The sequence below is a fragment of the Bactrocera tryoni genome, unplaced genomic scaffold, assembly GCF_016617805.1.
Source record: "Bactrocera tryoni isolate S06 unplaced genomic scaffold, CSIRO_BtryS06_freeze2 scaffold_133, whole genome shotgun sequence".
Lineage (NCBI taxonomy): Eukaryota > Metazoa > Arthropoda > Insecta > Diptera > Tephritidae > Bactrocera > Bactrocera tryoni.
The window spans coordinates 192094-208028 of NW_024395849.1; the positions used below are offsets into that span (position 1 = coordinate 192094).

Below are 15935 nucleotides of genomic sequence, written 5' to 3' on the forward strand. Positions count from 1 at the left end.
GTTATGGCTAAATTTTTTCCGAAAATTTCGGCTACTCTGTAATATACATTAATGAAGTCCAATGAACATAGTTTCTTGGTAATAAAATTTACTTGCATCGAAAATGATTAAGATGGGGTCAAAATTTGTCCTAGCTCTCATATACCTTATATCTAAGAAGAATTTCCTAACTTCCGGATTTTTTTGTAAAATATTTTAGGTTAGGTCGTAGGACCTCATAGATCAAGATTTTGAGCTTACCATAAATTGGTTACGGTGGCTTGGGCAAAAAGCGTCGTACAAAGTTTTGCCTCCCGCATGTGAACATGTTAGATAATGTCCAGTCAGAACTCCTACAATTAGGTCAGATGACCTTCTACGGTTCACTCCGCACCAGAAGGATCTCGATGTCGAACAAGTTCTGGTTTTTGACCAGCGCTTGTCGAGCTCCAGTGTTCGAACGCAAGAGGATTACTGATAGCAAGCTTATCCGCACAGCAAATACGGAAGAAGTGTGAAAGACGATACAGTGGTCTGATAGCTTGAAGCTGGAGTTGATGGAAAGCTCCCGACAGAAGACTCCATCTTCTACCCTTCTTCTTAACTTCGATTCACTCCTTAAAAAACTCACTGCTCATTTTCTCCAACGATTTCCTCTCAAGGATAAGCATCAAGCACTTCACCTTGTTCACTGAGTTCGTCAGAGATTTTGAAACAGCGCCACCTTCGTGGTGCCACCAGTTTCTTTACGTAGTGTCAATACCACTCCACCGCAACCGTTCAGTCACAAAGAAGGCTATAGATGATATGCTTGAGATTAGCTTCGAACTCATATTTATCAAGAGTTCCAATCAGCTCCTTTGGCCGTGCGTTGTTGAAGGCTCCCGCAATATCAGCAAAGGTCTTTATGTGTTTAACAATACCTGAAATGTGAATTGAAAATTACGAATATTTAAATGCTCAGTTACACCCAAACTTAGAAATTTCTTAATTGTTTTTAATTTATTTACACAGTGGATGTAAATGCATTTGGAAATATTTAAAACACGATGTTTTTAGGTTTTACAACTTGTATCTCTATTTAATATTAAACTTGAAAACAACTCACACATCATTATTATTTTTATCTACAGAAAGCCCGTTTGGCTAGAATAAGAATTGCTAAGGCATCTTCGGGTGCGGCATTTGTTAGTAAGAAGAAAGCTGCAGAAGCTCGTTGGGCCGCACAAGAGTCAGGAATTGAATTGGACGATAACTATAGGGATGAGGACATATTCGAACTGCAACACCATCATCTTTTGCGATGTCTTGAGAAAACAACTGTAAGTAACTTTATATTTACTATATGTTAAAACAGATATTATTTTTAAAGTTATATAACACTACATGAGAATGATAAAACATTATTAGTAACCCGTTCGTAAAACATATAATATAACAATTACACTATTCAATAAATCTAATGGAAAAATTTGGAGAGGGTACTTGAGGTGATCCGATTTCGAATTTGAATTGAAAAAATTACCATCCCATACACATTTTGTGTTACAGAGTAAGTATTTGACTTTCGCTGCTGATTGCTTCGCTGATAAGGAACCAACAGTATTCTCCCTTCATTGCCGATCCCATCTGCCTTTGATATCGTTGCTCATTGTTACGATGTTCTGGTGGAACCTTTCTCCTTGTTAAGCGATAACCGAACCCAAATGTTCGGGAAAGAAGATTAGATTTTAAGTGACACTCCATAGTCAATTTTGCAATTGTGCACGATTAAATCTTTTACAAGTTTTTAGTAAGTTCTATTTCTCTGTTTCTTAAAAAGTCATATATAATTATCTAATGCTTTATAAAATGTATAATCCTTTTATACTTGTGCCCGCCAAGCTTAAGATGTTAGGTATATTAATGCATCTCCGTCTTTAACTAAATTTTCCATCAATCCAAGCATAATTTGTAATGGAGGTAACAAAACTTTTTTCTGATCAACGAGAGGTTTTCCTTTTTAGCCTGGTCTGGAATAAATTGATCTCTCTGAGGCCACTCTTTACTTTTTAATGGCTTGATGTTGCCCTACTGTCCCAAAAGACAGAAAGCAGCAGAATTTAATAAATCTGTCCTAAAGTACTAGTTACAATCCTGTGACTTTTAAATCACCACATATTTGCCGTTTGTAAGCAATATGGTTTATTGAATTTAAAATCTGTGTCATACCATCGTATGTTTCCTTCATGTCGATTGCATCCGCAAAAGGAATAAAAGGCCTTCTGTTATCATTATGAAGAAAAGCCACCTTCAAACTGATTTTTGAGGAGTCTATGAGTAAATTCCAGTCTTCCACTTTTATGCGCAAAGCTCGATTTTTCCATAACACCATTTGGACTGGCCCAAGCACAAATTGTATCTTGCATGGTGAAAAGGAGGATAGCTTCTGGTTACGGGTTTCCAAAAATGTCACTTTCGTTCCTGATACAAATAGATTTTACTGATGTAGTCACGAATCCAATAGCTCAGCATGGCCCTTGGATAAAATATTTGCGATAAACTAATTTTGTTATTTTAGTAATTGTCCTCTCCTGTATTTTAGGGATAAACTGGCAAATTTTATACCAAAAACGGTCCGCGCGGTTAACACAGCAACGTTCCTGTACGTTAGATTTTGACAAATGTTCACGTAAAATGCTTAAAACTAAAAATACGTGTTCTATTTTGCCAAAAGTAATACTTCTTCTTAATTGGCGCAGACACCGTTTACGCAGATATAACCGAGTTTACAACAGCGCACTTGTCACTTTTCCTTTTATCTGTTTGAACCTTTCTCTCGAAAACTCATAACACCGACCCATCAGATGTTATCATCGTTCACTCCTCTGCACCATACTTCAGGCAGGATAGGTTTATGAGTGTCTTCTAGAGTTTGGTCTTTGTTCATCGAAAGAGCACTTTACTTCTCAATTGCCTACTCAGACCTGTTGGAAAGAGTTATTCTGCGTTGGATATCGAAGTTATGACTGTCGACAGTGTCGTGGGAGCCTAGTCGCGAATGCGATGACTGTTTGTTTGACGACAGGAGAATTTCAATCATTTGACGTGCTTATGCATGCTGCTTATCAGTTCTTCGACGCCGTATTTAAATAGTTCAGCCAGCAACCCACCGAGGCCCACCTTTTGGTTTTTGAGTTTGCTTTCGAATCTCTTCATGGTCGGGCAATCCATTGTGCTACATCGTCATCTTTTGGGTTCACTACCTCTTGGTGTTAAGCTTTCACCACCGTTGAGCAGGTTGAAGAAGTGTGCCTTCCATAATTTCAGTATGATCTGGGCATCAGTCACTAGATCACCACTGGAGATTCTACAAGAGTACGCTCCGGTCTTCAAAGCTCTATTAGTCGGTGTATCTTTTCGTAGAATATACGGGGATTTCGCTTTCGGCTAGCTTGTCAAGCTCTTCGTTCGCACGCATTTTGGCCTCTCCCTCTCCCAACACGGATCTCACACCAAACTTGCGCTCTTTTGTGTGGCCACTGTAGTAAAATCCACAAGGACCTACTTGCCTTAGTCCTTGTCCCGTCCATCGCATTTCTTGGACGGCGGTGATCTGAGCCTTCACTCTAACGAAGACGTCAACCAGCTGAGCAGCGGTACCTTCCGAATTAAGGGACCGGACATTTCTGATGCATGCCCTCAAATCATAATCCTTGTTTCGTTTGCTGTAGTCTTGATCAAAAGGGGGGTCTCTCATCCGAGGCAGTTGGTATCTTTTCATTGGGGGCGTTTTTTACGTGGCAGGTCCCAAACCCAGCGCACAACCCTGTGTAGGAGATATTTCGCCTTCTCACTTTAGCTCTCTTTCGAACGGATGTTCTAAGGCTACCCAGAGGATATTTGGTCTAAAACTGGAAGTCGTGAGCTGCTTGAGCCATATGTAAAAAAATCGTTTCTGGCCACTCACAAGTGAATGACGATCAGAGAACTTTTTAATTTGCGTGAACTTCTACATCCTACCTTGGTGTGGCAAAGGCCCATAACCTGTTAGGAAAGTAAAACGCGTCTTGACTTGGCGTCAGTATCAAACGGAAGAAGAAAGTGTTTTAAATAACTGGTCTAAATCCTCGGCTCTGCTCGCTCCTTGTTGTTAAGGATATCATTTATCGTAATAACAAATATAATGGAATAGGTAAATTGGCAATTTATATTTTTATTTACTTCGTAAATCACTTAACTAATAGTACATACATAAATATATATGCAGAGTAATTGCAAGATCGACGGCTAAAACCCAGATACTACTCGTAGGAAAACACAGACTTGATCGTTCCTTTTAAATATTGCATTGCTCTGTGCAGGGTGTGTCATTCTAAGTCAACATTTTTTTTTCAACTGAAAAACAGGATAAAAACTTTCGAAAATGTGAAAAAGAAAGTCACTTAAAAGATGAGCTCTTAATAATAATAATCGATTTTTCGAATGTCAAGAATCGATTCTTAATCGACTTCGACTACAGAAGATCGATTCCGAAAAATCGATTATTTTAAGAGAAAACTCGATTTTCGAGTAGATCGGAATCGAGTTTACCATCCCTACTGGCAGCTATCGCGTGAACATATAATAATCTCCGCACAATAACCACCACAAAAAAAATGATTTTTTTTCCATGTTATTTATATGGAAAATAGAAAATTTGAAAGAGGCACCTCTTAATATTAATATTAAAAGCTCATCTTTTGAGTGACTTTCTTTTTCGCATTTTCGAAAGTTTTTAGCCTGTTTTTCACTGAAAAAAAACGGTTGACTCAGAATGACACACCCTAATATGTATGTGTATGTAAACAAAAACCGCTGTACCCTGCCAGTAGCTGTGTCATTTTATTCTGTATTTTTGAAGGAGACAAATTTTCAAATGATTCCTACATGAATGTTGAACACATGCTTGTGTTTTGAAATATATTTTTTTTTATTTATGAATTGTTATGACTTTAAATATAGAATGATAGAAAGTAGCCTTTGCCCGTCCCGAAGTTCAAAGCTACCTAATCTCCAATTTTCAGCGGAATCGGTTTAGCTGTTCTTGAGTAATAAATATAGATATAAATTGCGAAATCGAGGGTGATTTTGCAAAAAAGGCCGCCGTTAGGACCTTCTTCAGGACTAAAGGAATATCCGTGCAAATTTTCACTTCTTTCCGTGCAGTGGTTCGGGCGTAATGCGCGGATATACAAAAAAGGCGTTTCATTTTTATATATGTACATACTTGTATAAGATGAACTTAGCTCCTATTCGTAATGACATCTGTTAATCTAAGGAATATACAACGTGTTTCGAAAGGTTATAAATGTACAATTTTCTTCTCAACACAAGTGCATGCCCTTAAATCGTTATCATTAATGCGTTTGCCATGATCGTCACTAAAAGGATTCTCCGTTTCTGGCCACTCTGTAGTGAATGACGCTCAGAGAACTTTCCTCACTTGCATGAACTTCTACGCATGGCTCCATCTTCCATAATACAACTGACTTATTATAGCGACGGCGATGTGAAAGAGAACAATGTTAAAGCAAGTAAAGAAAGGACTAAGTTTGGGTGCCACCGAACATTTTATACTCTTGCAACTTGCAAGAATCAAGGCCAGGGAAAGTATTAAGGGGTAAAACCAATCATATAGGGCAAAGTCAGTCAGATGTTCAGAATCCTAATATTAGTTATATGCTTTCGCTCAAATTTATCTATTTTAAGCACAAAGATACACTGTTATGAAAAAAATACACTCAGTTATTTTCATTAGGATAACTCACATATTGGCCGATATAAGCGGTACGAAGTGACCCGGAAGTTCGAAAATCTTTATATTATGTATATGGGGGCTAACGGAAGCTTTGGTCCTATTCATCCATTTTTGACGTTCAGACATACCATTATAAGAGAAGATATTTTCTAACAAAAGTCAACTATGGTACCCGGGTGTAAATATTCGGTACCAAGGTGCGTGAACAGTTTTTGTTGGATTTGAACAGTTTTGGTCATAAGGTGGCACACACTAAAGCAGTGTTTCCCAAAGTGGGCGATACCGCCCCCTTGTGGGCGATACCGCCCCCTTGTGGGCGCTGCAGGTATCAAGGGGGGCGGTAAGAGACCCAGAAAGAAAATGGGGGCGTTGTGTAGAGGCCTGGGGGGTTATTTGTAATTTTATTTAGCTAGGAGGCCCCAACGAACCCATGAGCTCTCGACTCTCAACAACAACTTGTGAACACCAACTAATATGAATTAAAAGATTGCTCAAACTCGTTTCTATATTTCTCTCCGCGTAGTTCATATATCTGTCCTATTTTATTGAATATAGAAAAAATGAAAATCATGTCAATCGGTCGCTTCGTTTCATAACGGGGCATCTCGACAGGATAGAATTTATAGAATACTAACTGTCAAACGTATTGCTATTGCCATTGTTAAATCTGTATGTGGGCATTTGCTATCATAATATAATCATTTGCGCAAAGGTGTAGGGTAGGTAGGTTCGAGCTGATGTAGCGAATGCTTTGAGCTCTTGAATAATTTATTTTATCACTTGCGAAATGACGTCGGGTAGGTAGCTGATGTAACGCACGTTTTGAGCTTTTGAACTCCTTAAATCTTTTATGTGGAAAATAAAAAAAGGATCTTTATCCTTTCTTACAAATGTATTTCTGGGGAAAATAAAAAAAGGATAAAGATCCTTTTTTTTACAAATGTATTTCTGGGAAAAATTAGATAATAAAAAAAGGAGAAAGATCCGTTTTTACAAATGTATTTCTGGGAAAAATAAGATAATACGAAATGGAGAAAGATCCTTTTGTTACAAATGTATTTCTAGGAAAAATAAGAATTCATATTTTTGGACTACTATATAATAATTGTGCTTAAGCATTCCTATATAAACAATGTAATATTTATTTTATATTCATTTGTGGTTTTGCGCGCAATAGATGAGCATTACTTACGCCTCCTTTACACTACTCCCGAAGTTAAACGTATTTCTCAAAGCAAAACTATGTCGGAAGTAAAAAAGAAGAGACGGCAATACTGTGCGTAATACATTAAATTCGGATTCATTGAAAATCCCACAAACCCATCCTCGCTTTTGTGTCTTCTATGTCTAAAAACATTTTCGAATGAAGCAATGAAGCTTTCAAGACTGCAAGATCATTTGAGTAAAATGCATCTAGATAAGAGAGACAAGAATGTAGCATATTTTCAAGACCTAGAGAAGAAGCATATTACCCAGCCAAGTGTAGCGAAACTATTTTCGGCGGCTGCTAAGCAAGATGACGACGGACTTCGAGCTTCGTACAATATCTCTTTGTTAATTGCTCAAACAAGCAAACCACATAACATCGGAGAAGAGTTAATGTTGCCAGCAATAAATGAAGTTATAACTACCGTTCTTCATAAACCGGCCGTAGATATTATCCGAAAAATTCCTTTGAGTAATAATTCTGTGCAAAGACGAATTGATGAAATGGCTGAAAACATTGAAGAATCATTGTGCGATCACCTGAGGTCAAGTCAATTTTCAATTCAGCTGGATGAGTCCACTTTACCAACTAATAAAGCATTGTTGTTGTCTTACGTGAGTTTTATTAAAGATGAGAAAATATGTGAAGAACTATTATTTGATAGAAATTTAGAGACCGATACAAAAGGCGAAACCATATTCAATATATTGGAAAAGTTTTGCGATGAGAAAGAAATTCCTTTGAAAAATATTATTTCAGTTGCTACGGATGGCGCTCCGGCTATGACAGAGTGCCATAAAGGCTTCATAGCGTACTTAAAAATAAAATTCCAGATGTCCTTGGTGTACATTGCGTTATTCATAGACAACATTTAGTTGCTAGAAACTTAAGGGAAAACTATTTGAATCACTGCAATATGTCATCAAAGCAGTCAATAAAATCCGCAACAGCTCTTTGAATGATAGATTATTTCATCAGCTTTGTGTTACTAATGACGAGGATTTCAATCGTTTGTTGTTTCATACTGAAGTTCATTGGCTATCAAGAGCCAATTGTCTGACTCGATTCTACAACCTGTTTGACTCTGTTATAGAGTTCTTGGAAACTAAAGATACAGAATTTCAAGACAAGCTCATATCATCAAAGAATGATATAGCTTACATGACAGACGTGTATAAATTGTTCAACGACATTAATCTCCAACTGCAAGGCGATAAACTAAATTTAAGTAAAACAAAAAACGTCGTTGCTGCTTTCGCAGCCAAACTGCTTCTACACAAAAAGAATCTGGGCAGACGTGAGTTTCACAATTTTCAGAATTTATCAGTATCACGCAGTAACGACGAATTGTTTGCCAACATTTGGAAAACCTCCACATTGACTTCGCCGAACGATACCAGGACATTTTGAACTTAGAAATACCAGACTGGGTGTTGGATCCGTTTTCAAATGTCAACACAGCAATGTCACCTCAGCTGGAAGAAGAGCTTATAGAATTGACAACAAACGAGGAAATAAAAATCAAGTTCAAAATGGATACCAAGAATTTTGGCTACAAAAACCGATCTCGTAATTGTACCCTGGATTGTGGTCAATCGTTCAACGATTCTTGATAGCATTCCCATCGTCATATTTGTGTCAACGTGGATTTAGTGCTGTGACAACACTGCTTACTAAAATAGAAATCGTTTGCTTGTTACCGAACGTGGCGACTTGCGACTTGTCTTGAGTAAATTGGAACCTGATATTAACAAACTTATTAAACAGCATCAGATTCATCCTTCACATTAGTTTTTATATATGGATCGATTATTTTAGTTTTATTTTTTATAAAATATTCTCTGTTTTAATATTATAAAGTTGTGTTTCAATAATCATTCTTATTGGCAGGTGGAGCCCGTAAGAGTTAACTTGAGACCTTAGCGCCGTTGTATGTTACCTATTGCGCTTAGGTTTCAAGTTGCTGGTTATACGAGTAGTAAAAGTTTCGTTTAGAATTCTCCGTTAATATACATATGTATATAGGTCACAATAATTTTAAATAGGTGAAAAAATGGGGGCGCTAAAAAAATATTTATTCTCAAAGTGGGCGGTAGACAAAATATGTTTGGGAACCACTGCACTAAAGGCATTATTTGTGCAAAGTCTTATCCCGTTATATTTATTGATTCTTGATTTCTGTCTGGATAGTAAAAAAATCAAATTTAAAATTGTGCTATATGGGAAGTACGCTTGGTTATTGCCCGATTTCGCCTATTTTCATACCGTAACATAAGAATACCAACCTCCACGTACCAAATTTTATCGGAATCGGTCAGGTCACGAGATATGGGATTACACCAAAAAGTGGGTGGTGCCACGTCTATCGTCCAACCGTTATATGAGGAGTGATAGGGGTTATCTTCCGATTTCATCCATTTTCATACTGTCGGTAGAAGTTCTTAAAAGATTTGTACCCTTCCTACAGCGATCCTATGTACCAAACAGCAGCTTTATACCTTAATGTAGTACTTAGTTAACATCACAGTCGCAAATTTACCATAAACTCGTGTTGTACTTGTATTTTGGCAATTCATTAGTCAGTTGTGAAGAACCAACATTTCACAGGAATGGTGTCGTAATTCTATTACGAGTAAAATTAGTTTAGTCTCTCCGGATGACTTCATGCTTTATAAGCAGTTTGTCGACAATACTGCCGTCATCCCAGGTTGTCAAGATTATGATTAAGAAAGTAAAACTTTAAAGTAATTCTCTAAAAGAAAATAGGTACATTTCCTTTAAACTTAGGCAATGTTTTGTCACACTTCAACTTATTGTATTGGCATTGTTTTACCATAATTCTTCCCAATTTTTTTTTTACGAATTTATTTGTATCGGGTGATTTTTTAAGAGCTTGATAACTTTTTTTAAAAACAAAAAGCATAAAATTTGCAAAATCTCATCGGTTCTTTATTTGAAACGTTAGATTGGTTCATGACATTTACTTTTGAAGATAATTTCATTTAAATGTTGACCGCGGCTGCGTCTTAGGTGGTCCATTCGGAAAGTCCAATTTTGGGCAACTTTTTTCGAGCATTTCGGCCGGAATAGCCCGAATTTCTTCGGAAATGTTGTCTTCCAAAGCTGGAATAGTTGCTGGCTTATTTCTGTAGACTTTAGACTTGACGTAGCCCACAAAAATAGTCTAAAGGCGTTAAATCGCATGATCTTGGTGGTAACTTACGGGTCCATTTCTTGAGATGAATTGTTCTCCGAAGTTTTCCCTCAAAATGGCCATAGAATCGCGAGCTGTGTGGCATGTAGCGCCATCTTGTTGAAACCACATGTCAACCAAGTTCAGTTCTTCCATTTTTGGCAACAAAAAGTTTGTTAGCATATATGTAAAAGTTAAGATATTTTGATGTATGAATGAAAGCGAAGCGCAGTCAGGTTTGAAAAGTCAAAATAAGTGAGAGTAGGTCCGCCCCCTAATAGGTTTAACTTGCATATCTCGCAAACTACGAAAAGTTTTAGCCTTTATTATTATACCCTGAACATGTTATATTATGTTTGTCACAAATTTTGCAACACCTAGAATCAAGCGTCCCTATAATATAATATATATAGTAAATGATTAGCATGAAGAGCTGCCGTCTGTCTGTTTGTATGTACGCAAACTAGTCCTCAGTTTTTGAGATATCTATTTGACTTTTTCCGTTTCTTCCTTCTTTTTTTCTTTGTCTTGTATTCAAGAGGCTGCTTATTTCTCGGAACCGCCGATATCGAACAATGCTTATAAGGAAAACATGTTCATTTGATGAGATATATTCACGAAATTTGGCATGTAATCTCCGAAGACATTGTTCTTATCGGACTACTATAGAATATAGCTACGTTGAACGGAAAGCCTTTGTACATGACATGATATATTTTTGAAATTTGGCATATGTATATTATTGGCCAAGGCCCATACAAACGTTTTATTTTATATATACTACATACATGTGTAAGTAAAAATGAATGTTTGTTTGTTAGTAACGCTAAGGCTCGAGAACGGCGAAACCAATCTTCATGAAATTTTCAGAAGTTGTTCGCTGTAGATATGGAAAGGTTCAGAAATAAAAAAAAAACTTTTCATAAGAAAAAGTCGAAAAATTGGAATTTTCCAAAAACTGACTTTTTTCATACAATTCTTTTTTCTTTTGTTTTCAATGTTTTGATTTGTAAATTATTCGAATCGTTCAATTTCGGTCGCTTGCTTTTTTATTATTTAAAAAAAAATTTTGAAAGTTATTCAGTGAAAACTTTATGTGTGTTTCAAACGAAGTGATCAATTACAGATTGAAATTTGTTACGAAGCCACGAAGAGGTCCCGCTAATATCGGTCGGTGTTCTTTTTACCATCAACGCCAAGGCACATGAACGAGTACTCCCAGGATGCGATGACATACGTGTGGAATTATGGATCGGGGTCAATCAGCAAGCGATCGTCACGTTGTCACAGCACGACATTTCAAACAACAGTTACGATGTTCTTCTTTGGATGGCGGATAGTGGTTCCACCAGATCAAATTGATGAAATCATTTCTGCGGAAATTCCTGATGCAGAGAAAGATCCTGTATTAAACGAAGTGATGAAAACCAATATGGTTCATGGACCTAGCGGACACCACAATCCCACTTCGGTTTATATGTCTAACAATAAATGCAGGAAACAATATCCACTTGCTTTTCTTTCGGAATCGTAAACTGGAAATGACGGATATCGACTCTATCGTCGTAGCTCATCAGACGACCATACAACTTAGAGTAGTGAATATCGAAGTTGACAACATATGGATCGTACTATATTCGCCACTTTTATCTAATTCACATTCAAATATCATGTCAATGATGTTGTAGTTTGGTAAAATCGATCAAATATGTTTGCAAGTAAGTCACCAAAGGATGCAACATGGCGGTTATTGGTCTTGAACGATACGGTCGAACTGCAATAAAGCGCTTCGTAGGATATTTACTTTTGCAATTCATGAACGTTTTCCGACTGTTGTGCGTCTCGCAGTTAATTTGGAGAATGGCCAAAGAGTGTACTTCAACCCAGAGAATATAGTGCAGCCAGTGGAAACACCGCCAGCAACAAAATTACGCAGAAAGGAAGGCCAGCCAGCCAGTAGATTGGCATCCAGGTGTGTTCTCAAATAATGCATTTCGTTGAATTTACACAATCCACCGGAAAAACGACCTTCGGTTCCTATTGGATAATGTACGCATTTCAACTTCATTTGAGTCATTGCGTACTGTAAATGGTACGGTGTGTACAATTTTTTTAGAAGCAAGCCAGCAAAATATGTACGATGCGGTGCAAATGAAGTTCGCACACTTTTCGGGAAGATTATTTCGACATATCGACCTTCAAATCCGCTTCAGTTATGGTATACGAACAAAAAATACGTTGTCGAAGATATTTACATCGTATTCGCTAAGAATTGGAAATGTGTCAATTCTGGTTGATACTTCCGGTGGTTTAATATCAATTCTATCTGCCGTTTATCAATTCATGAAAGATGAACTCGTAAAGAATATTCGGACATTGGCCAAATTATCGTAACTACGATTTCTTGAGTGCACGCGCAATTTTTGCTGCCAAAAATACCGATGTTGTTGACTTAAACTGGAAGATTTAAAGTCAAATTCCGGGAGACTTGCGCTCATACCAATCGATCGATCGTCTTGACAATGAGACGAAGCCGCGAATTATCAAGTGGAATTTCTAAGCGCTTTGGAGATGCTAAGTATGACACCGCATTATTTGCGTCTCAAAGTTGGATCTGTCGTTATTATGTTTCGCAATCTTCAAGCACCGAAACTGTGAAATACAACCCGAGTAATTGTAATGTAGCTATCTTATAGAATGGGGCAGAATGCTTGACTCTACGAATTCCTGTGAGCTCCAACGATTTGCCATTTCAGTTCAAACCTTTTCAGTTTTCAAAAAGTTCTACAATTTTCCATATCAGTTCCAACGCATTCCGTTTCCAATGAAAATTGCATTTGAGATGAGAATCAATAGGACACAAGGATAGTCGCTCGAAGTTTGTGGCATAAATTTGGAAATGCTATGTTTTTCACACGGCCGGATATACGTGGCGTGCTCACGAGTTGGAAAACCATCTTCTCTGTACATTTACGCACCGAAACAGAAACCAAAAAATATTTTTTATCAAGCTTCGAATCCGAAATATAATGTATATATCTTAGAGGCAAAATTGCATACATATTTCGTGGCAAACTTAATATAACCGGCTCAGGGTATAAATAGCAAATTACTATTTTATTTTTTTCAAAAGAGAGAATAATGATAATACTTTTGAAGAAAATTCAGAAATATGTGTCTATTTTATAATATTAACGATTTAATAAGAAGTTAATGGTAGAAGCGATAACTGAAATTCAAAATGCCATTACCATAGAAGCAATCGGACTAAGCTAACATGATCGGTCAGCTTCTACGATGGCTATAAGGTAAAATGATACGTTCTGTAAATTTCGTTCGAGGATTTCCTTGGTCGATGAAAAAATGTGAAAATATCTCGTAAAATAAAAAAGCTGTCTATAAATATATGGTAGTGCGATATGAACAATTTATAAAGTGGTCGTTGACTCCAGGTTAGGTTTGGTAGGATAATGAACCATACGTAGACCAGTCGTCGCTCTTTGCGATACCAGATGGAGTTCCGTTACGAAGTGCAACGTGTTGTTGGCATTCTTGCTGACTTTACTGCCTGAAAGTAGTACTGTGCTCAGCATCTGCCGTTCAGTTGACTCAGTGTCAGGAGGATCTGGACAGGATTGCCCAAAAGGTGCCAGTATCTGTCGAGATTGGAGATTGCGACTCCAGTGCGGACAACGGTCATAACAGTGAACCATTAAGCCCACGATGCGATTCGGTACAGCTCTACATCGGTAGACTCAATACCGTTAAAGGGACTTTGTGCGTTTGGCGACTAATAGAGTGGCCTTAGTCCGACCCCCGGTTTGAGTTGTGAGCTGTGCCCCGCCGGTCACACAGTAACCGACCGCTTGGGTAATCGCTGTTAAAGAGTGGGCCTGTGCGCGAGTCGCATTCTTCAGTGTGTTCAGATGCACACACCTGGAGAGCAGCTGTTCCGGAATCCTCTCTGTCCGTGAGCCATCTGCGTCAGTGGTATGCTGGCGTATCAGTCTGACTGATGAGGAGTCTGGGAGCGAAATGCCTCCTAGATGGAGAAGGAGAGCTAAGACCCTCGCTGGAAGCGAAGAATCCTCCGCCTCGACGGTAATGAATGATTCCACGTCGGGTGACGAAGGGGAAGTGGCGGGTCCTCCACGAGTGCGGAGATGAGGGAGGAAGCGGTAATTGTGGTGGGAGTGCCAATGTGGCCACCACTAAGAAAGCGGTTTCTCAACAGTCAAGAACGGTGAGCAACGAAACGGGCATCGGGCGTGCTAATGAGGGCGTTACGAAAGCGGACACTAACAACGCTAGTGCCAATAAAAAGGGCAAGGGGATACTGTTGCGGCTGAAAAAAAGATAACGGGGCAACTGAATGGGTTGGTGTTCGATGCCACAGACTTCGATGCAGGGACTGCGAAGGGGCTGTAGGAGCTTGCCTCAAAATATGAAGCGGTACTGATGACGGTTATTACCGAGAATGCCCATCTTCGCGGACAGGTAGATGCCCTTAGAGGAAGTTGTGGAAGACCCTCCTCGATGCCGTGCAGGTCAATGCCGGCTCCGTCGGCAACGGTGCCTGCGCCTCCAGCACCTGTGCTGGAAGCAATTACAGCGGTGACGCCGAAGCCTGTGGCGACCTGGTCGGTTGTGGTCAGGAGGAGATAAGCAAGAAGGTTTTTAAGGAGGTGGGTCCCTCATTCGGCGTGAGGATCCACAAAGTCCGACAATTAAGGTATCCGCACTCCGTCTGTTTTAGAGAGGGAAAAGGTGGCGACCAACGCAAAATTCGGGGAGATGGGGTTGGACGTGACTGTCAACCGGGTGTTGGGGTGTTCTTCACAACTAGGTGTATGTGTAGCGATAGAAGGGGAGTTCGGTAAGATGATTGTCGCTAGTTTGTACTGTAAATATAGCGAGCCCCTATACTCTTACCTGGGCTATATGATTAAGCTACTACTATTTGCGAGTAGTCGAGGAGAGGCATAAAGCGAGTGGGTGGTGGCTTATAGCCTACACATTGTGAATGAGCCAAGCGAATGGTACACGTTCGATAGGCCTGAGGCCAGGCAGCAGGAAGGGTGGGGATTGAGTGATTTAAATTATGGTTATCCCTCAAACCCCTCCCACGCCTTATAAGAATCCATGGCGGCGATGGCGTACCATTAGTATTGACTGCAACCAATATGGACCCTCTGTTTGGGAAGCAGTGTTGAGCATACTGCTTAGAGAGTTTGAAGAGTTGGGGGTGGACGAGCAAATTGTATGGGGTAGTTTTGGGGATAAATGATAGGGTACTTAGGAGGTGTGATATATGACTAGAAAGATTAAATGGTGGATGCGTGAGTTAACCTTGAAGAGGAGGACGAAAGTTTCAACGCCCGACGGTCCAATTCTGATAGGCTGCCCCAGCTTACGTATGAATTTAGTAGTGCGGATAAGGGTTACCAAGAAATAATAGTGAAGAGTTAAGAGGAAGACTGGAGGAGCTTCGTTAGGGAGATTAGAAGGGACCCCTAGGATCAGGTCAATAGCATCTGCCGAGGTCATAGGAGGGAGGATGTCACCTCTCTTAGTGTCGGTAACCCTCTTTTATCGTCGTGGAGAGAGTGTGCGGAGTTCTGTTAGGTGCATTCTTTCCAAGGTCGGAGGTGCAGATACCTCAAACACAAGAGGTACCAGTCCCTCCAATAGATGACGTGAAGTTGGGGTACGCCTTTGGCCTGGTTAGATGTAAACGGTCCCAGGTTTTGATGGTTTGAACGGAGAAATGTGTAAAA

At 39.1% G+C, this 15935-nt stretch overlaps 1 protein-coding gene across 13 annotated transcripts in view; it reads left to right on the top strand.

The window, feature by feature from the left end:
* LOC120780062 (potassium voltage-gated channel protein Shal) overlaps window positions 1-15935 on the top strand; it is a 175046-nt gene that overhangs the window by 38226 nt on the left and 120885 nt on the right. For all 13 annotated transcript variants that reach the window (XR_005705803.1, XR_005705804.1, XR_005705805.1 and 10 more), the window contains one exon: window positions 1113-1301. Coding sequence is in view for 10 of the 13 variants with exons in the window: in XM_040112334.1 (XP_039968268.1) it covers window positions 1113-1301 (189 nt within the window). In the remaining 3 variants the exon portion in view is untranslated. The remainder of the gene's footprint in view (window positions 1-1112; window positions 1302-15935) is intronic.